The 18351-nt window shown below is 38.3% G+C and overlaps 1 protein-coding gene across 1 annotated transcript in view; it reads left to right on the forward strand.

Moving 5' to 3' along the window:
* Window positions 1-16315, forward strand: part of FUNDC1 (FUN14 domain containing 1) — a 30105-nt gene extending 13790 nt beyond the window's left edge. The window contains exons 4-5 of the mRNA XM_001366400.4: window positions 14471-14599; window positions 15668-16315. Of these exons, the coding sequence (XP_001366437.1) occupies window positions 14471-14599; window positions 15668-15745 (207 nt within the window). The 3' untranslated portion in view covers window positions 15746-16315. The remainder of the gene's footprint in view (window positions 1-14470; window positions 14600-15667) is intronic.
* The last annotated feature ends 2036 nt before the right edge of the window (window positions 16316-18351 follow it).

The following is an 18351-nucleotide window of genomic DNA, read 5'->3' on the forward strand; positions in this document are numbered from 1 at the left end:
ATGACACAGAATTACAGATTAGTTGGTGGCAGGATGGTATAAGCTATATAGAAAGACTAGAATGGCGGAAAAAGGGACCAGGTTATGAAATACTTTGAAGGCCACATAGGATTTTATATGTGATCTGGAAAGTAATAGGAAACCACTAGTGTTGATTGAATAATTTGATCGCTTTCGAGTTTTTTCAATTGCATTTCCAATTGATTGATCTCTGCTCTCCCTTGTTTGTTAATATAAGCTTTCAGGGATATGAATTTGCCTCTGATTACCGCTTTGGCTGCATCCCAAAAGGTTTGAAAGGATGTTTCGCCATTGTCATTTTCCTTGATGAAATTATTAATTGTTTCTATGATTTCTTCTTTAACTAAACGGTTTTGGAGTATCATATTGTTTAATTTCCAATTGGTTTTAGATTTGGTTTTCCATGTACCATTACTAATCATTATTTTTATTGCCTTGTGATCTGAGAAGGCTGCATTCATTATTTCTGCTTTTTTGCATTTGTGTGCTATGTTTCTGTGACCTAATGTATGGTCAATTTTTGTGAATGTGCCATGTGGTGCTGAGAAGAAGGTGTATTCCTTTTTATCCCTATTTATTTTTCTCCATATGTCTATTAATTCTAATTTTTCTAAGATTTCATTCACTTCTTTTACCTCTTTCTTATTTATTTTTTGATTTGATTTATCTAAATTTGATAATGGTTGGTTTAAGTCTCCCACTAGTATGGTTTTATTGTCTATTTCTTCCTTCAATTCGCCTAGTTTCTCCATTAGAAATTTGGGTGCTATATTATTTGGTGCATACATGTTGATTAATGATATTTCCTCGTTGTCTAGAGTCCCTTTTAACAAAATATAATTACCTTCCATATCCCTTTTGATCAGGTCTATTTTTGCATTGGCTTTATCAGATATCATGATTACCACTCCTGCCTTCTTTCTATCAGTTGAAGCCCAGAAGGTCTTACTCCATCCTTTAATTCTGACCTTGTGGGTGTCAACCCGCCTCATGTGTGTTTCTTGAAGACAACATATGGTAGGGTTTTGGATTCTAATCCATTCTGCTATTCGTCTACGTTTTATGGGTGAGTTCATCCCATTCACGTTCAAAGTTATGATTGTCATTTGTGGACTCCCTGGTATTTTGATTGCCTTCCCTAATTCTAACCTTTTCTTCTTCTGCTCTACCTTTTAGTCCAGTGATTTACTTTGAATCAGTCCCCCTTGTCCCTTCCCTTGATGTTTCCCTTTTTAGTCCCTCCCTTTTTCTTCCCTCCCCCTCCCCCCTCTCTTTCCCTCCCTTTTTGTTCTCCCTCTCCCCCTCCCCCCCTTGGTTTTCCCTTCTCCTTACCCTTGTTGGGTAAGATAGAATTCAAGATCCCAATGGATCTGGATGTTTTTCCCTCTCAGAGTTGATTTCCCTGAGATTGATGTTTAAGTAAACGCCCCCCCCCCCCCCCTCTTCCTCTCCTTCTTATAGGAGTTTTCTTCCCCTCCCCTTCCCATGTGAATCTTTGTGTGAGAACCATTATTCTATTTGGTCTTTCTTTACCCCCTATTTATACATTACATTTTCCCCACATGTTAGTATACATAGATTGATATAAATGTAGTCCTTATAGAAGAGAGTTTGAGTAAAAGAAGAAGATAACATTTTTCCCCTTTCCTTAATATTTACCTTTTCAGGTATTCCTTGCTCTTTGATTTTCGGTATCAAACTTTCCACAGAGCTCTGGTCTTTTCTTTGCAAAAAGTTGGAAGTCTTCTATTTTGTTGAATGCCCATACTTTCCCTTGGAAGTATATAGTCAGTTTTGCTGGGTAGCTGATTCTTGGTTGGAGACCCAGCTCTCTTGCCTTTCTGAAGATCATGTTCCATGCCTTACGATCATTCAGAGTAGAACTTGCAAGGTCTTGTGTGACCCTGATTGGTATTCCTTTATATCTAAATTGTCTTTTTCTGGCTTCCTGTAGGATTTTTTCTTTTGTTTGATAGCTTTGGAATTTGGCAATTACATTCCTGGGAGTTGTCTTTTGGGGGTTTAGTGTAGAAGGTGTTCTGTGAGCTCTGTCAGTGGCTGTATTGCCCCCTTGTTCTAGAATCTCTGGGCAATTTTCTTTGATTATATCTTGTATCACCATGTCCAGTTTGGTGTTTATTTCTGGCTTTTCTGGGAGTCCAATTATTCTTAAATTTTCTCTTCTCCCTCTATTTTCCAGATCTATCACCTTGTCGGTGAGATATTTTATGTTCTCTTCTAATTTCTTGGTGTTTTGGCTTTGCTTTATTAGTTCTTGCTTTAAAGCCTGGTTTTCTTTTACAGTTTGGTCAAACTGGTTTTGTAGATGCATGAATTTCTTTTGCATTATTTCCCACTTTTCCTCCCAGAGGGCTTCCATCTTTTTGGTCATTTCTGATTCAAATTCTTCATGGGTTTGTGGAGAGTTTCTATTTCCTTTGGAAGATTTTGGAGAATTTTCTTGTATATCTTCTTCTATCTGCTCTGTATTTTGTATTTTGGCTCCATAGAATGTGTCCAAAGTCGCCCCTTTCTTCTTATTTTTCTTGGTATTTTGGGGCTTCTGTGCTTCTGTGGAGTTTGTCATCTCTGAATGTGGAGGATTAGCTTTTCTTATCTCTGTCTGGTGATCAGAGGCTTTAGTCCTGGGCAGATGTTGGTTCTATGAGCTTTCCCTGGGTTAAACTGAATATGCCTCACTGGAACTGGAATGGAAGGGTCGGACCACGAGGCCACACTCTCCCCCCAGCTCGCTTTCCGGAAGTTGCCTTCAGAATTGCTGGCCGTGAGGCTGTTTTGTCGGCCTGCGGGGGGATGGGCTGCAGCTTCCCCAAGCTCCGAGGGTGAGGACTTTCACTGAGACTTGGATAGCAGGATCCAGCCCGTGAGGCTGTCTTGCCCGCCCTGAGGGTTGCTGTTGTTTCGACCAGCTCTCTGCAGCGGAAGCCCCAGGCAGTAACTTTCACCGGGACTCGGGTAGAAGGCCCTGGGGGTTGTTGTTCCGAGGACCCTGCTCTCTGAGCCTGGCCGGGCTGCGGCTTCCGGGAGCCTTGGACTCTGCGCTCCTACCCCTGAGGTCCGAGTGATCTCGGGTTCTGGCTTTTGAGGGGAGCCGTACCTTTTGATCCGGGTCCAGGTCCAGGAGGAGGGTTCCCAGGGTCTGTGCTGTTGATCGTTTTGAATTTCGGCGCCTTAGGAGCTTATAGTTTGAGATCGGTCAGGAAGGGTTTTCCGGAGATCTGAGCTTTAGCTTTCTCTAAGCCGCCATCTTAACCGGAAGTCCGCTATTTTCTTTTCTTTAATCTCTGCAATGTGGAAGGAATGCGTGTCCAAAATGGAGAAACAGTCTCAGAGGCCCCCACCTTCAGCTTCCTTCCGAGCAAGCTTCCTCAGAGCCCAGGAACCACACCGACCAAAAAACTCAACCCCCCTCCAGTCTCGTGTTGATTGAATAAGAAGATGACATAGTCAGACTTGTACTTTAGGAACATCAATTTGGCACCCAAGAGGAGGATAAACTGGAATAAGAAAGTCTTGGGGTCGGGAGAGCAATCAGCAGGCTATTTCAGCAGTCTAATCCTGAGGCAATAAGTACAATAAGAAAAAAATTAAAAATATCTGGGAATGAGTATTGATAAATTCACAACACTATCATTCACACTAGGGCTTTTAAAGATTTAATAGACCATAGCAACAAATGGTCAGTAAATATTTACTAAGTGCCTATTATGTGTCACACACTACACTAAGAGTTGGAAATACAAAAGCAGGCAAAAGATAGTCCCTACTTTCAAGGAGCTTACAATTTAATGGTGGAGGTAACATGCAAACAAATGCACATAAAACAATCTATATACAGGATATTTAGGTAATAAAGAGGGATGGCAATAGAATTAAGAGGATTTGGGGTAGACTTCCTATAGTAAGTGGGATTTTTGTTGTGACTTAAAGGAAATCAGGGAGGTTAGTCAGAGTGGAGGAAAGGAGAGCATTTTGACCATGGGGAACAGCCAGAAACAATGCTTAGAGCAAAAGAGATGGAGTGTTTGTTCATGAAACAGCTATAATGATTCCAGTGTCACAAGATTGTTGGGGAGTAAAGTATAAGAAGATATAAGAAGACTGGAAGGGGCTAGGCTACTAAGGGCTTTGAAATCTAAACAGCATTTTGTATTTGCTTCAGGAGGTAACAGGAAGCTACCACTGTTTGAATGGGGGCCATGACGTTATTACGGGAGATCAGGAGCTGATGGAGTAAGAGGCTAGTACCGGGCAAGAAGATAGGAGATCTAGAAAGTAAGGGTGTGAATATAAAGGAGGAAGGAATCAGCCTGACCTCCAAAGGGGCTCAGCTAAGATACCTGAACCTGAAATCAGCTCCAGGGCAAAACTCATCACCCAACACTCCAAGATGTCAGAATGCTTAGCACACTGCCAGCCAGAGTCATCTCTCCAGGGAAAGAGGAGGGACCAGGAAGTGCCATGCCTTATATAGACATTTTTACATCACTTTTCGGCATCTCATCTGTACCATTGAGGACTTAGCTTGACTTAGGACAGCCCAGAGATCTGTCCTTTTTTTTGCATGGCTGTTGAAGGCCATCTCCTCAGATAATTAAATCTTGAGTTTGATACAGACCTTCAAAATCTTGTTAAACTGAATAGGGTGAAGAATGTAGAGTTTCCAAGACCTGATTCTGTTATTCCAAGTATCTCCATTGTTACTGATCAGGAAATAGCTAAATCACATCTTCTAAAGAATGGTCTGATTAGGGTGGAATAGTTTTGAAAGTCACACTATTGCAATAATTAAGCATGAGTTGATAAGAGCCTGCACTAGAATGGTGGTTGTCAGGAGAGATAGGGGGCTATGCAAAAGATGATGCGAAGATAAAATCTACAGACCTTGACAAAAACTTGGATATGGGATGTGAGAGAGAGTGAAGAACACAGGGTGATTCCTAGATTGTAAACCTGAGGGACTGGGAGAGTGTTGATGACTTCAATAATAATAGGGAAAATAGGAATAGGGAAAGGTTAGGGGAAAAGATCTTAGTTTTGGACACATTGAGTTTAAGAAGTTTATAGGGTATCCAGTTTGAGATGTGTAGTAGGCAGTTGGAGATGCAATATTGAAAATCAGCAGAAAGATCAGGCCAGGAAATGTAGATTTGAGAATCTTCAGCTTTGAAAATGATGATTAAATCCATGGAAGCTGAAATGAAGTAGTTAGAGAAGAGAAGTGGACCCAGGACCCAGAACCTAGAGGGACATTTCTGGGTAGAGGGAATGATCTGGAGGAGTACCTAACAAAGGAGACAGAGATGGATGAGTCAGACAAGTAGGAGATAGTGGTGTCTTGAAAACCTAGAGAGAATAGAGTATTAAAGAAAGAGTGATCAGCAGTGCCAAAGACTACAGAGAGGTCAAGGAGAATGAGGACTGAAAAAAGGCCTTTGGATATGGCAACTAAGAGATAATTAGTAATTTCACGGAGCAATTTTGGTGGAATAATAAAAGCAGAAGCCAGATTGTAAAGGATTATGAAGAGAGTAGTAAGGTTAGAGAAGATATATATAGATGACTTTTTCAAGGTGTGTAGTTACAAAGGACAGAAGAGAGGATAGTTATAGGATGATAGTGACAGTTTTTTCAGGATGGAAGAAGCATATTTGTTGACAGTTGTAACACTTAAAACTAGTTTTTCTACTAAAAGTATTATATTTTATGAGGTTTATTAAAGATTATTAGAATTAAGAAATACAAAATAAGAAAAGCACATGCAACCTTCATCTTGCCTGCCTGGTAGAGAGATGTGTGTGCCTAGAAGCATGGGGGGGGGGGGGGGAGAGAGAGAGAGAAAGAGAGAGAGAGAGAGAGAGATTAAATACAAATTGTGTTCTTACACTCAGGTGAGGACTCAGGGTATAGGGAATTCTGGGAACTACCAAAGACTTCTGGGAATTGAAGTCTGGGGTTCAAATCTCCATTTTACAATTCCCTATTTGATCCTATTTGGAAGAGTTTCCCCAAAAGGATCATGAAAACATAATCAACTTAAAGATTACAATAATTTGAGGATAAGAGGAAAAAAGAACAAAATTAATAATTGCTAGAAGCATTGACAAAAAACTAGTTAGAGGGCAGTCCCCTTTGGCATGAAAGTATACATGCAAATAAATGTTCAATCAACCACACCCAAAGTTCATTCTTGATCTTCTCGTGCAGCTTGTGGTCTGGAGGCATCTTCATGGTGTCTTCTCCAACAGTTCAGTTTTTGGATTTGGAGAGGTATCATGTTTCTTAACTTAAAATTCTTCTCAAAAGGAATTTAAACTTTGCAATTTAAAATAATAATACTTTTACATTCCCCCCTTGAAGAGGGTGATTGAAAAACACAGGATCACTTAGGGATGCATGGCTGAGTTATGAGGTATATGAATCAATTGGCAAGAGAAATTAAAAGACATCAGAAAAATCCAAATAAAAGAAAATTTCTGGATGAAAATATAGACTATCAAAGTCTTATGTGTAAAAAGTGTAAGTAAAGGAAAAATAAATCTATAGCAGGTCCTTGAATCAGGGCCCAATTAAAATGATCTAAGCAATAATGCATTTACCCAGTCAGTAGCCAGGACTACAGAAAGTTTGCCACACTATGAAAGACAGAAAAGGGACTAGATTATAGGAGCCAGTTAAGGAGCCAAGTTTGGGATACTCATCTGTAAGTATTGTCACAGAGAGTGTGGATACAAGGAAGGCCTACATCTTAACGTATGTTAAGCGTCTCAACCTTGAGTCTTCACACTAGGTTCAAGTTCTTTGTATTGGCTTAGAAGTACAGCAATCCTTCCTTCCTGGATTGGTTTCTTTGGCCCTGTGCAATGGTTCTTTTGTATATCTTGTCCTGGAATCAGACGGACTCATTAAGCAAAGTCCCATAATTTTTTTTTAAACAATTAGTTGCATCATTTTTTATAGTCTCAAGCCTTTGGAGCATGCATTAGCAAATGTATGTTAAATTTATATTACTGCAAAATCAAAAAAGTTAAAGAAAATCTTAATACTGGTGACATGTGCTTCAAATATAAAAAGGAGAGAAAAAACTGAAATAGTATATTGCACATGCAAGAAAAATATAATAATAAAAGTTTTAAAAATAAAAATATAGCTTATAATCATTGACACACTGTGTCAGCTAAGAAAATATAGAATACAAGGCTTTCTCACCAAAAATGAGATCCATTTCCTCTTCATATCTGGCCATGATCCACTGTGAGTACAAGCAAATGAATTTTACAAGGTAACAGGTTTTTTTTTATAAAGAATAGTAGTGCAAATATGTAGGGTGTCAATATCCCCCAAATTCTCAATAGTCCACTTAATTACAATAATAAACTCACTATCATTTCACATGAGTTGCTTTATGGCATTTTTTAAAAGCCTATGAACTGATGGATATTTGTCACAATTTTTACAAATGTAGCAAATCTTTCAACGTTGGTAAACATATTTTTAAACAAAGTAAAACTTATTTTGCATCTAGAACTTCATCAAGAAATCTAGATATTCTGGTGGAAGTAAAGTAGTGAGCTGAAGAGTTATAAATGAGAGATGCTCCCTTTTTTTTTTTTTTGGAGGCTTCTAGGGGTTACAATGCCCTGGGATTCACATTCACATTTCCATTCTTCCATTCACATTTTTATAAATGTGGGAGTTGGGATTATAATTGTATTTCACTTCAGCTACTAAAATGGGCCTTACCTCCTATTAGGGGCAAAATAACCAGAGATTGTTAAGAAAAATTATAAAAATCATGTCTAAAGAACCCTTAAAATCAATTTGAGATATTTAGGTCATTAAATTTTCCAAAGGTTATAATAGCAATTTTCTGATGGAGTCCATCTATCCTCTATGTGACAATTTACAAAGTCAAAAATAGAAAAAACTTTTTATATGGGCCTACTCAATAATGTTTGTTCAGTATGGTTATAGGGGAAAAGCAACAGAATTTAACAGTAGTTAAAACCCAGTACATTAAAATGATTCAGTGTAACAGAATAGTATTGAATACAGTAATATATGAACTTAAAATCACAAAGTTAAAGCTTAAACAAAACAATCAGCAAATGCAATAGTATAGAGATTTTTTATAAAACAGTCTGAAATGCCTTAAAAATATAGCCGCCAGTCTTTTTAAAGTTCCTTGGGTTTTTATCCATTTAGATGCCTATTGTCAGAAGGCAGAAGATTGGTAAGGGGTAGGCAATGGGGGTTGAATGACCTGCCCAGGGCCACATGGCCAGGAAGTGTCTGAGGCCAGATTTCAATCCAGGACCTCTTGTCTCTAGGCCTGGCTCTCAATTCACTGAGCCACTAAGTTGAGCACCTCCCTCTCCTCCCCCTCCACCCCCCTCCCCCAAACACACACACAGTGTTGGTGGATTTTAGGAATCTCAATTTTTGCCAAAGAATTGCAGGAAGTTGAATTTTTTCCCTGACCCTCGGGTGAAATAAATAAAAGGATCAATGCAGTCAATAGATATCCTTTTAAAGTAGCCATGCTTTAAGTTCCTGTTTGGAAAAGTCTCTTCCTTCTTTCCCTCTTTCTCCCCCCTTGTGCCCCCTGCCCCTTGCCACAGAGGCTAATCGTAGCCTAAGGAAAAATCACCCCCGTTTTTTACCAGCCTGTGTAAGTGAGTCCTAGGCCTGGGGCGATGAGCGATCTGCACCGAGGCTAGAGTTTGCTGGGGCCACGCGGGTGGGTGGAGGCCAGGTGATCAAGATTTGGGTCAAACAGGTCTGGATTGCAGGTGAATCAAGAAAGTCCCAAGTGGATGGCTGCAGGCAGGAGATCTTGAGACTTTTCTGAAAAGCCTTGGAGAAATGTGGCTTAAAAATCACTCTGTAGACTATCTTTTTTTTTTTAATTGAGTTTTCTCATCCCATTTGGTCACCATAACTGTAACAGTTAAAATTAGTTTTTATACTAAGAGTATTATATTTTATGAGGTTTATTAAAGATGATTGGAATTAAGAAATAAAGAAATACAAAATAAGAAAAGCACGTGCAACCTACATCTTGCCTGCCTGGTAGAGAGAGAGCCTGTGCCTAGAAGCGGAAGCTGAGAGAGAGAGAGGCGAAGTAGGCGGAGAGTCAATTTAAATACAAATTGTGTTCTCGCACACACTCAGGTGAGGACTCAGGGTGATATTATAGGGAATTCTGGGAACTACCAAGGACTTCTGAGAATTGAAGTCTGGGGTTCAAATTTCCATTTTATACCGTGGGAAATGAGCCAGCACAGAATGAAAGATTAAAGATGACAGAGAGGGGCAAATCTTTTAGAGGAAATAGGATGAAATTAGGATAACCTGTAGAGTGGTTGGCCTTGTTAAAGATTAATAAGGTTACTTCATCATGTGAGATGGAGTGAAGGAGGAGGTAGTGGCAGAAGGCACCTCTGAGAAACTAAAAACAGTTCATGTCAAAATGACCTGGAACTGATAGTATAGATTCTTTTTTTAAAATTCATTTATTTATTATTTTTTCCCCTTTTAAACATTATTTTATTTGGTCATTTTCAAACATTCGCCGGAAACAAAGATCATTTTCTTTTCCTTTCCCCCCTCCCACCACCTCTCTCATAACCGATGCGTGATTCTACTGGGTATCACATGTGTCCTTGATTTGAACCCATTTCCATGTTGTGGTATTTGCATTAGAGTGTTCATTTAGAGTCTCTCCTCAATCATATCCCCTCAACCCCTGTAGTCAAGCAGTTGCTTTTTCTCAGGTGTTTTTACTCCCAGAATTTGTCCTCTGCTTGTGGATAGTGTTTTTTCTCCTAAATCCCTGCAGATTGTTCAGGGACATTAAACTGCCACTAATGGAGAAGTCCATTACGTTCGATTATACCACAGTGTATCAGTTTCTGTGTACAATGTTCTCCTGGTTCTCCTTTCGCTCTGCATCACTTCCTGGAGGTCGTTCCAGTCTCCATGGAACTCCTCCACTTTATTATTCCTTTGAGCACAATAATATTCCATCACCAACATATACCACAATTTGTTCAGCCATTCCCCAATTGAAGGGCATCCCCTCATTTCCCAATTTTTGGCCACCACAAAGAGCGCAGTTATGAATATTCTTGTACAAGTCTTTTTCCTTATTTTCTCTTTGGGTACAAACCCAGCAGTGCTATGGCTGGATCAAAGGGCAGATAGTCTTTTAGTGAATAGTTCCAAATTGCCCTCCAGAATGGTTGGATCAATTCACAACTGCACCAGCAATGAATTAATGTCCCTACTCTGCCACTTCCCCTCCAGCATTCATTAGTTTCCTCTGCTGTCATGTTAGCCAATCTGCTAGGTGTGAGGTGATACCTCAGAGTTGTTTTGATTTGATTTGATCTGATTATAAGAGATTTAGAACACTTCTTCATGTGCTTATTAATAGTTTTGATTTCTTTATCTGAAAACTGTCTATTTATGTCCCTTGCCCATTTATCTATCTACCTTCCTCATGTGTGTTTCTTGAAGACAGCATATGGTAGGGTTTTGGATTCTAATCCACTCTGCTATTTGCTTGCGTTTTATGGGTGAGTTCATTCCATTCACGTTCAGAGTTATGATTACTAGCTGTGTATTTCCCAGCATTTTGATTTCTACTCCTGTTCCTGCCTCTTCTTCTTTCACTATTTCTTTCTACACCAATGTTTGTTTTTAATCAGTCCCCCTAATTCCCATCCTTATTTTACTTCCCTTTCTACCTCCCTCCCTTCTTTTCCCCCCACCCCCTTATTTTCCCTGTCGTCTTTCTAAAATTAACCCCCAGCCCCCTCCCTCCCTTGTACTGCTTCCCTCCCCACCAATCCATTTGTTACCCTTCTACTCCCCTATAGGGCGCAAATCTATTCTCTGCCACAATGGATTGGATTGTTCTTCCCTCTTTGGGTCAATTTTAAAGCACGTAAGAGTTGAGTATTTCCTGTCTCCAACCTCTTTACCCATCCAGTGTAATGATGTTCTTCCCCCTCCCACCAGGAGCTTCTTTGTGACATATAAATTTACCCCCATTTGTTTCTTTTCCCATTTCTTTTAATATTAACCTATTTTTTTAGCTCTAGTTAAATATATGTGTGTATTTATGCATGCATATATCTATATACCTATTTATGTCTTGTCCTTTCATCCTATACAGTTTGTCACTGTTCATTCTAAGTGTACTTCTTTTAGCTGCCCAGGTAATAACAACAGTTTTTAAGAGTTACCAATGACCTCTTTTCTTATAGGGATACATATCATTTTTAACTTATTGATTTCCTTAAAATTTTTTTGTTTTGTTTTATTTTTCTTTTTTCCCTCTTTTTTAATTACCTTTTGATGATTCTCTTGAGTTCTGTGCTTGGACATCAAATTTTCTGTTCAGGTCTGGTCTTTTCTTTATGAATTCTTGGATTTCTTCTATTTTGTTGAATGACCATACTTTCCCCTGTAAGAATATAGTCAGTTTTGCTGGGTAGTTGATTCTTGGTTGTAGACCTGGTTCCCTTGCTTTCTGGAATATCATATTCTATGCCTTTCAGTTTTTCAATGTGGATGCAGCCAAATCCTGCGTTATCCTCACTGTGGTTCCATGGTATCTGAATGACTTCTTGGCAGCTTGTAATATCTTTTCTTTGGTCTGATAGTTCTTGAATTTGGCTATAGCATTCCTGTGTGTTTTCAATTGGGGATTAAGTACAGGAGGTGATCTGTGGATTCTATCAATCTCCACTTTTCCCTCTTGTTCTAGGATATCGGGGCAGCTTTCTTGAATAATTTCCTGTAGTATGATGTTCAGGCTTTTTCTTTTGTCATGGTCTTCTGGTAGGCCAATGATTCTTAAATTGTCTCTCCTTGAACGCTTTTCTAAATCCTCTGCACCCTAAGGGGGGAGGGGTCTTGGCCTCCCTGAGCTCTGAGGACTCCTGATGGGATTAGGTTCAACTGGGTTGGTCTGGATGTGCCCTGAGACAAAAACCTCTGGTGAGACTGGAGCCAGATGGAAGAATCCAGCTGCAGGCTCTTCGATCTCTCCCTGGCTGCTCCCCTGCTGCCTATGTTGGATACTCTGAGCCTGGCCCAGGTTGCTCTCAAGGTACACCTTCCAGATCAGAACATTTGCCCACCCAGAGGTTCCTGCTGCCGCTGTGGGTCAATGCTCTGGGTTGGGGGGGAGGGGTCCTGGGACCTTCCTTCTGCCTTCCCCTTAGACCCGAGTGTTCTTGGATTCTGGCTTTTGGGGGTTGTACCTTTTGAATTGAGTCCAGAGGGAGGGTTCCCCGCCTCTGACCTGTTGTTAAGTTTGAATTTCAGTCTCCTAGGAGCATTCAGTTTGTGATCGGTAAGGAAGGGTTTTCAGAGTTCTGAACTTTTGCTGCTTCTAAGCCGCCATCTTGACTCCCCCTCTCCCCCCTCCCCCATAGTCGTATAGATTCCAAGATGGAAGGTAAAGGTTTTTTTTTGGGAAAAACAAAACATGGTGTGTGTTTGCTAATTATTTATTATGACTAAATAGATGAGATTTCTCCTCCCCACTGGAAGCTGGACCATTTTTTTTTTTGCTAGTTTTCCATCTTGATACTTAATCTACTTTGGAGAGAGTTTATATAGTTACTGGCATGAATTGGGACACATGTACAATATGATACAAGTTGATTATGGTCAGACCTGAACCACTGATGGGCCTTCTTTGTAGTTTCTGTATTAGATATGATTTAAGGCCAAGTTGTATTTTGAATGTGTTTGTGTACATAAAACAATATATAGTGAACCCTCACCTATCGTGGGAGTTAAGTTCCAGAGACCCCTGTGATAGGTGGAAATCTGCGAAGTAGCGGCATTATATTTATTTTATTATTTATATATATATTTTAAGACTTTATACACCCTTTCCACTCTTGTATAAACCTTTTCCACAGTCTCATTAACCTACAGTCACTGAGCCAATCAGAGCCGAGGATACAGAACACAGCACTGTGGTTGGTCACCTTTCATTCCATCAGCCAATAGTGTGCCATGATAAGTGTAACTCCGCGATATAGAATTACTTTTTTTTTTAAACCTGTGTTTCAGTGAAGCCATGATAAGTGAACCAGGCTATCGCGAGGGTTACCTGTAATGCATACTTTCCTGATGTGTAGACACACCCAAATATGATGATTCAACAAGAAGGCCTAGGTTCAAATTCTTCTCAGGTAGAAGTAACGTGATGTGGGCATGGGCAAGGGATTCAGTCTCCAAGCGTTGGGTTCTTAATTTGTTTTAAAAAATGAAGATAATGGCCTATTGTATCTGCCTTACAGTTATGAGACTTAAATGTTATATTTCATTTTTATCTTTAAAGTTTCCTTTGTAAATTTTAATGTATAAATGTCAGCTATTTGTATAATGGTAACTCCTTAGACATCTCTAGCAAATAGTAAATATTTTGTGAACTACTCAATTTGCATTTAAGATATTTTTAATGATTATACTTGGGAGAAGTTTGCAGGAAGAAAACTGGCATAGGAAACATTTTGATTTCCTATAAGTAAAATGTAAAAATTATAGCCATATACAAATACAAAATAGATGTCTCCTCATAGGCTCTGCCCGATCTGAAAACTGTAAAGAGATAGAACTGCAAATATAAATCTGCAAAACCTGACTCAAGGAACAAATTTCTTAAATTCCTTAATTGGTCAAGTTCCTAAACACACAGCCTTATCATCAGCTGATAATTTGTAAACAGCTGGCTATTTAGAAATTTCTGCCAATAAAAAGGTTTGACCTTTTACTTGATCTACACATTATATATTTTTAACATTGTTTTTAGTGATATAGTAAGAGAATATATTGGAGTATTGTAGATAAATATATTTTTCAGTAGGCTAAATTGGTAGAAGAAAGTCAAGGATTTGTATATAGCATTAGATATTTTCATTATTTGAAAAGCCCAAAAGAATCAATTTACATAAAATGTAATCTAAGAAGAGGTTCTTAGTAGATGATGTATATATATATATAGCTTGCTTATTTACTGGTAGTCTGATTCTCATCTTTGATTTTGCTATTTGAGTATTCTAAAGTGTTCTTTCATACACAAATATTATTTTACATACAAATATCATGGTAGTTCAGTTCTACCATGTTGAATTCTTTTTTGTGTGTAATCAACATTTATTCATACTTATTTTTGAAGGATATTTGCAGAATGTCCAGATCATTTCCCTCGAGGAAGTGTTACAGAAGTCGCCTTAGAATGTTCATATTGTATTATAGCAAAGACTTCCTATACACAAATACCCTAATTAGTCCTATTTAGTAATCAAATGTAGCATCAACAACAATGGAGGTTTTTAATGAATGGCTTAGCAAACTGACTGGTTCAATACCATTTTTTCATTTTGTTAAATATTTTTAGATTGCCAGTCACAGTGGCTATGTGCAAGTTGACTGGAAGAGAGTTGAAAAAGATGTAAACAAAGCAAAAAGACAAATTAAAAGAAGAGCAAATAAAGCTGCACCTGAAATCAATACCATAATTGAAGAGGTAAGAGAAAATATTCTTGTTTTTGAGGGAATTTTGAAAGTTAATTATGATTTTTGCATATATGGTATTTTCCTTTTTCATCAAATTTATTTTGCTGGCAAGATATCTTGAATTAAGTAATATCTAGTACATAATTTTTTCTTGAAGAATATGTTTTAAAACATTTTGAACTCTCATCTCCTTAATGTATATATCAAAACATTTATGAAGATATTACTATGTGCCAGGCGATATGCTAAGCTCTGGGGATACAAATACAAAATATGTAAGTCTTGCCTTCAGGGAACTTACATTTCATTAGGTGGAGACCGCCAATGTGGATTGGTAGTGACCGGGGAGCATTTTGGCAAGATGATGATGGGAATTCTGAGTTGATCTAGTCAGCGTCCTTTCCAGAAGCAGTGGCCAAATAAACTTGGTCGCTGTATCCAGAGCCCAATGTTTTATCTTAGTTGGAATCGGCACAAAACGAGCCTAAAAGACTTAACTTTAATATTCATAAATGCATTTAAGTACTTACTAGTTGCATAGCCAAAGCTTTTTCGTCATACATGTGCCTTTATTCCTGATAAAATGGAAATGTGCACAACGTGGGAATTTATTCAGTATTGTTGTAGGGCTTTAGAACTTGGTGACTCGGAATCGGCTGATTTGAAGAGCTTCATCTCCAGTTTGTGCCTGGGTGCTGAATTTCGAGGGCACAGAAAATCTCAAAGAGCATCTGCTAAATTACTAGAAGGGTTTTTATCTGCATCTGTTGGGGTAATACCGTGCTGGTGGAGCCACCGCTCTTTGAGATGATGGCTAATGAAGGACTCTTATGGCAGCTCGAGGTGCCATCCATAGTTACCATGGTGCCTGCTGGGCTTGGCAGTAAGCTTCAAGTTTCTGAACTTTGAAATGAAAAAATGATGGTCTTGTACTTTGGTAATATTTGATTTCTTTAATATCCAAAGTTTTGCAAGAACCCATTTTCATTGAAAGTGAATGAGGCTAGAGAAAGTTAAGTAATCATTATTGTATCTTAATAGTATGCAATTAATATTTTTTATTTTTATTTTTTTCTAGTCAACAGAATTTATCAAACAGAATATAGTGGTGTCCAGTGGATTTGTGGGAGGCTTCTTGCTAGGCCTTGCATCGTAAGGACGAGAATGTTGCTGTCTTGATGGATTAATTAACAATAAAAGCATTGGTGACGGTGCGCTCTCTCGCAACGTAGTCCAGGTCACCACATTCTTCTGGGCAAGAAGACTAGTTGGACAATACCGAAACTTACACCTTAGGCTTTTGCCTTCTGAAGCTTGGCAAACTAGGATTTGCTAGAAATAATAATAATAGTAATAAACTGTGCAGTATATATATGTCACATTTCTGGACAAAACTTGGCTAACTTTCATCATGACTTTTTAATCTTGTGCCTGTTCAGAAATTAGCATTTTAAATGTAACTGTTGGTATAGATATATAATTGTTTTGGTAAAAGGACCTTCTGTTTTGACAGTTTCCCTATTGAATTGCTATTTTTTCTTTATTTAAAAAGGCATTCTCCATTGTGCTGTAGAGTCAATAGTGCCAATAATTAAATAAAATGTATTTTAGTTTCAGTATCGGCAGATAAGAAATCTGTTTGCAATAAACTATAGAATTGTAATGTACTTTTATGAAAGACAAGTAGAAATGCTTATTAAGAGATATTAAAAACACGTTAAACAGACTCTTCTTTGCTGTTTAGTGCTATTTTTTAAAGATTCTTTTCCTACAAACATAGTTTATTGGACTGGCCTGCTGAGTTCATGGTGTAGGGAGTCCCCAGTGAAGAAACTACCTCCACTAGCACAGGCTGGCAACTGCTTTGCGACTTGAGTCTTAACTTCCCAGGGTCCAAGGCAGTTCTGTAAGGGGCTTGGCCCCAGACAGCTGGTGTGACCTTTCTTTTACACTGTGCCACGCTGCCTAATGCTTAAATGATAGCTAGGATAACATTTTTGAATATTCTGTTCTAGCACGTTGTTCACTATCCCAAAAGCCTTTCCTTCCCATTAAGTGTTTAAAGTCATGTCCTTAAAACACATCTTACTGTATATACTTTATCTTTGGAATATATTTTCATTATTTGTCTGTTGGTTTTAACATTTTGGGAAGAAAAAATTGTTTGAGAGGTTCACAGGAATTTAGTCACGGACTTTGAGGTTACTCAGGCCAGCCTCATCCACTCCCCCCATTTTACAGCTGTTTCATATGAAAAAAACTAAGAAACAAGAGAGGGGAAGTGATTTGCCCAGAGCTATTCAGGTAGCAAGTAACAAGGACCCATTGTCAAGTTTAGGTCTTTTTGACTTCAAATCCATCGCTCTTTGTTGTGCCAGTGATTTGTTTTTACTTGGACATATCAGAGATTAGAGAAGTAAGATCGTGGATGGCCTTTAGAGGTCATCTAGTCTAAAACATTCATTCTACAGAGGAGGAAACTGAGGCCCAGGGAGATTAAATAGCTTGCCTAAGGGTACATAGGAGGTAGGCAACAAAGGCAAATGTTAAACATAGGTCCTCCGTCTCCAAATCAGATGCTCAAGTTTCTAAGAATGAGATTTAATTATTCTAGTCCCTTATTTTTTACAAGGAAGTAAGAACAATTTTCAGTGAAAAAAAAGAATAGCTGTCTTTGGAGAGCATCAGTAGGGTATATAATTATGAAATTTGAAGCTTTAAAATGAATGGCTTGGTTGATCTAATTTGCAATGTAAAAATATGAAGAAAATGACAAAAGTTTCTGACTTTTGTATCATCAAGTTGGAATCTTAAGCCATCCCACTATTTTCTCTGAGGGAATGAGTATAGTACTTATGCTTAACTGAAAAGGAAATTCCTTGTGACCTTACCGTGTTCTAAAAAAGCATTATGAACTGTTCTGCCTGTGTAGGGTCTAGATTAAAGTGAGGGAATTTTAAAACCATATAGTAATGGATTCAGAGAAACATAGACCTAATGTATTCAGGCTCATTGCCCTTTCAATTTTCAGGTGCTTCACACAATGTGTTTTCTAGTTATTATTGTTTTTCATTTTGTGTAGTGTAAAATATGGAACATGATTTCTATGATTGGTTATAATCTTGATAGCTGTCATCATGAGAATTATCTTCATGTTGTTCCTTAAGTTTTTTTCCTTTACATCAGTGATAGCCTCAGGTATGAGGCTAAATAAACTCTGTGCTTTATTAATCTGAAATGATTGACCCTTGTAAACACTTTTCTTCAGGTTCTCTTTTCTGATACTTTTTCCTTAACCAGTTTTTATTTCTTAGGAATAAGAAAATTACAGATAAGTAAACATGGATGTCAAAATATGGTCAGAGGCACCAAACGCACCTTTGCCATCCTTGTGGTGAGGTCTTTAAAGATCAGTGCAAAGTTTGTGATACAATATAGATATGCCTTTTTTAGAAGAAAGGGCAGTGTTGCTGGAGAAAATCCATAAGGGCTACCTTAATCTTCATTCAATAATGATTTATTGAACAACTAACAGATAATGTGTAGGCAACATGGGAAATTCAAAGAAGTACACTAAATGGTCCCAATGAGACAAAAACCTTATAACAGTTCATTTAGTCTTGTAATAAAAGTATTATAATTTTATGAGGTTTATTAAAGATTATTAGAAATCAAGGCTACAAAATAATAAACAATGTGCCATGGCTGATTTAGCCAAATTCAGTACACCCCCCACCCCCCTCCAGCCCCCCTCCCCGCTTA

The sequence above is a fragment of the Monodelphis domestica genome, chromosome 4 (genome assembly GCF_027887165.1).
Source record: "Monodelphis domestica isolate mMonDom1 chromosome 4, mMonDom1.pri, whole genome shotgun sequence".
Classification (NCBI taxonomy): Eukaryota; Metazoa; Chordata; class Mammalia; order Didelphimorphia; family Didelphidae; genus Monodelphis; species Monodelphis domestica.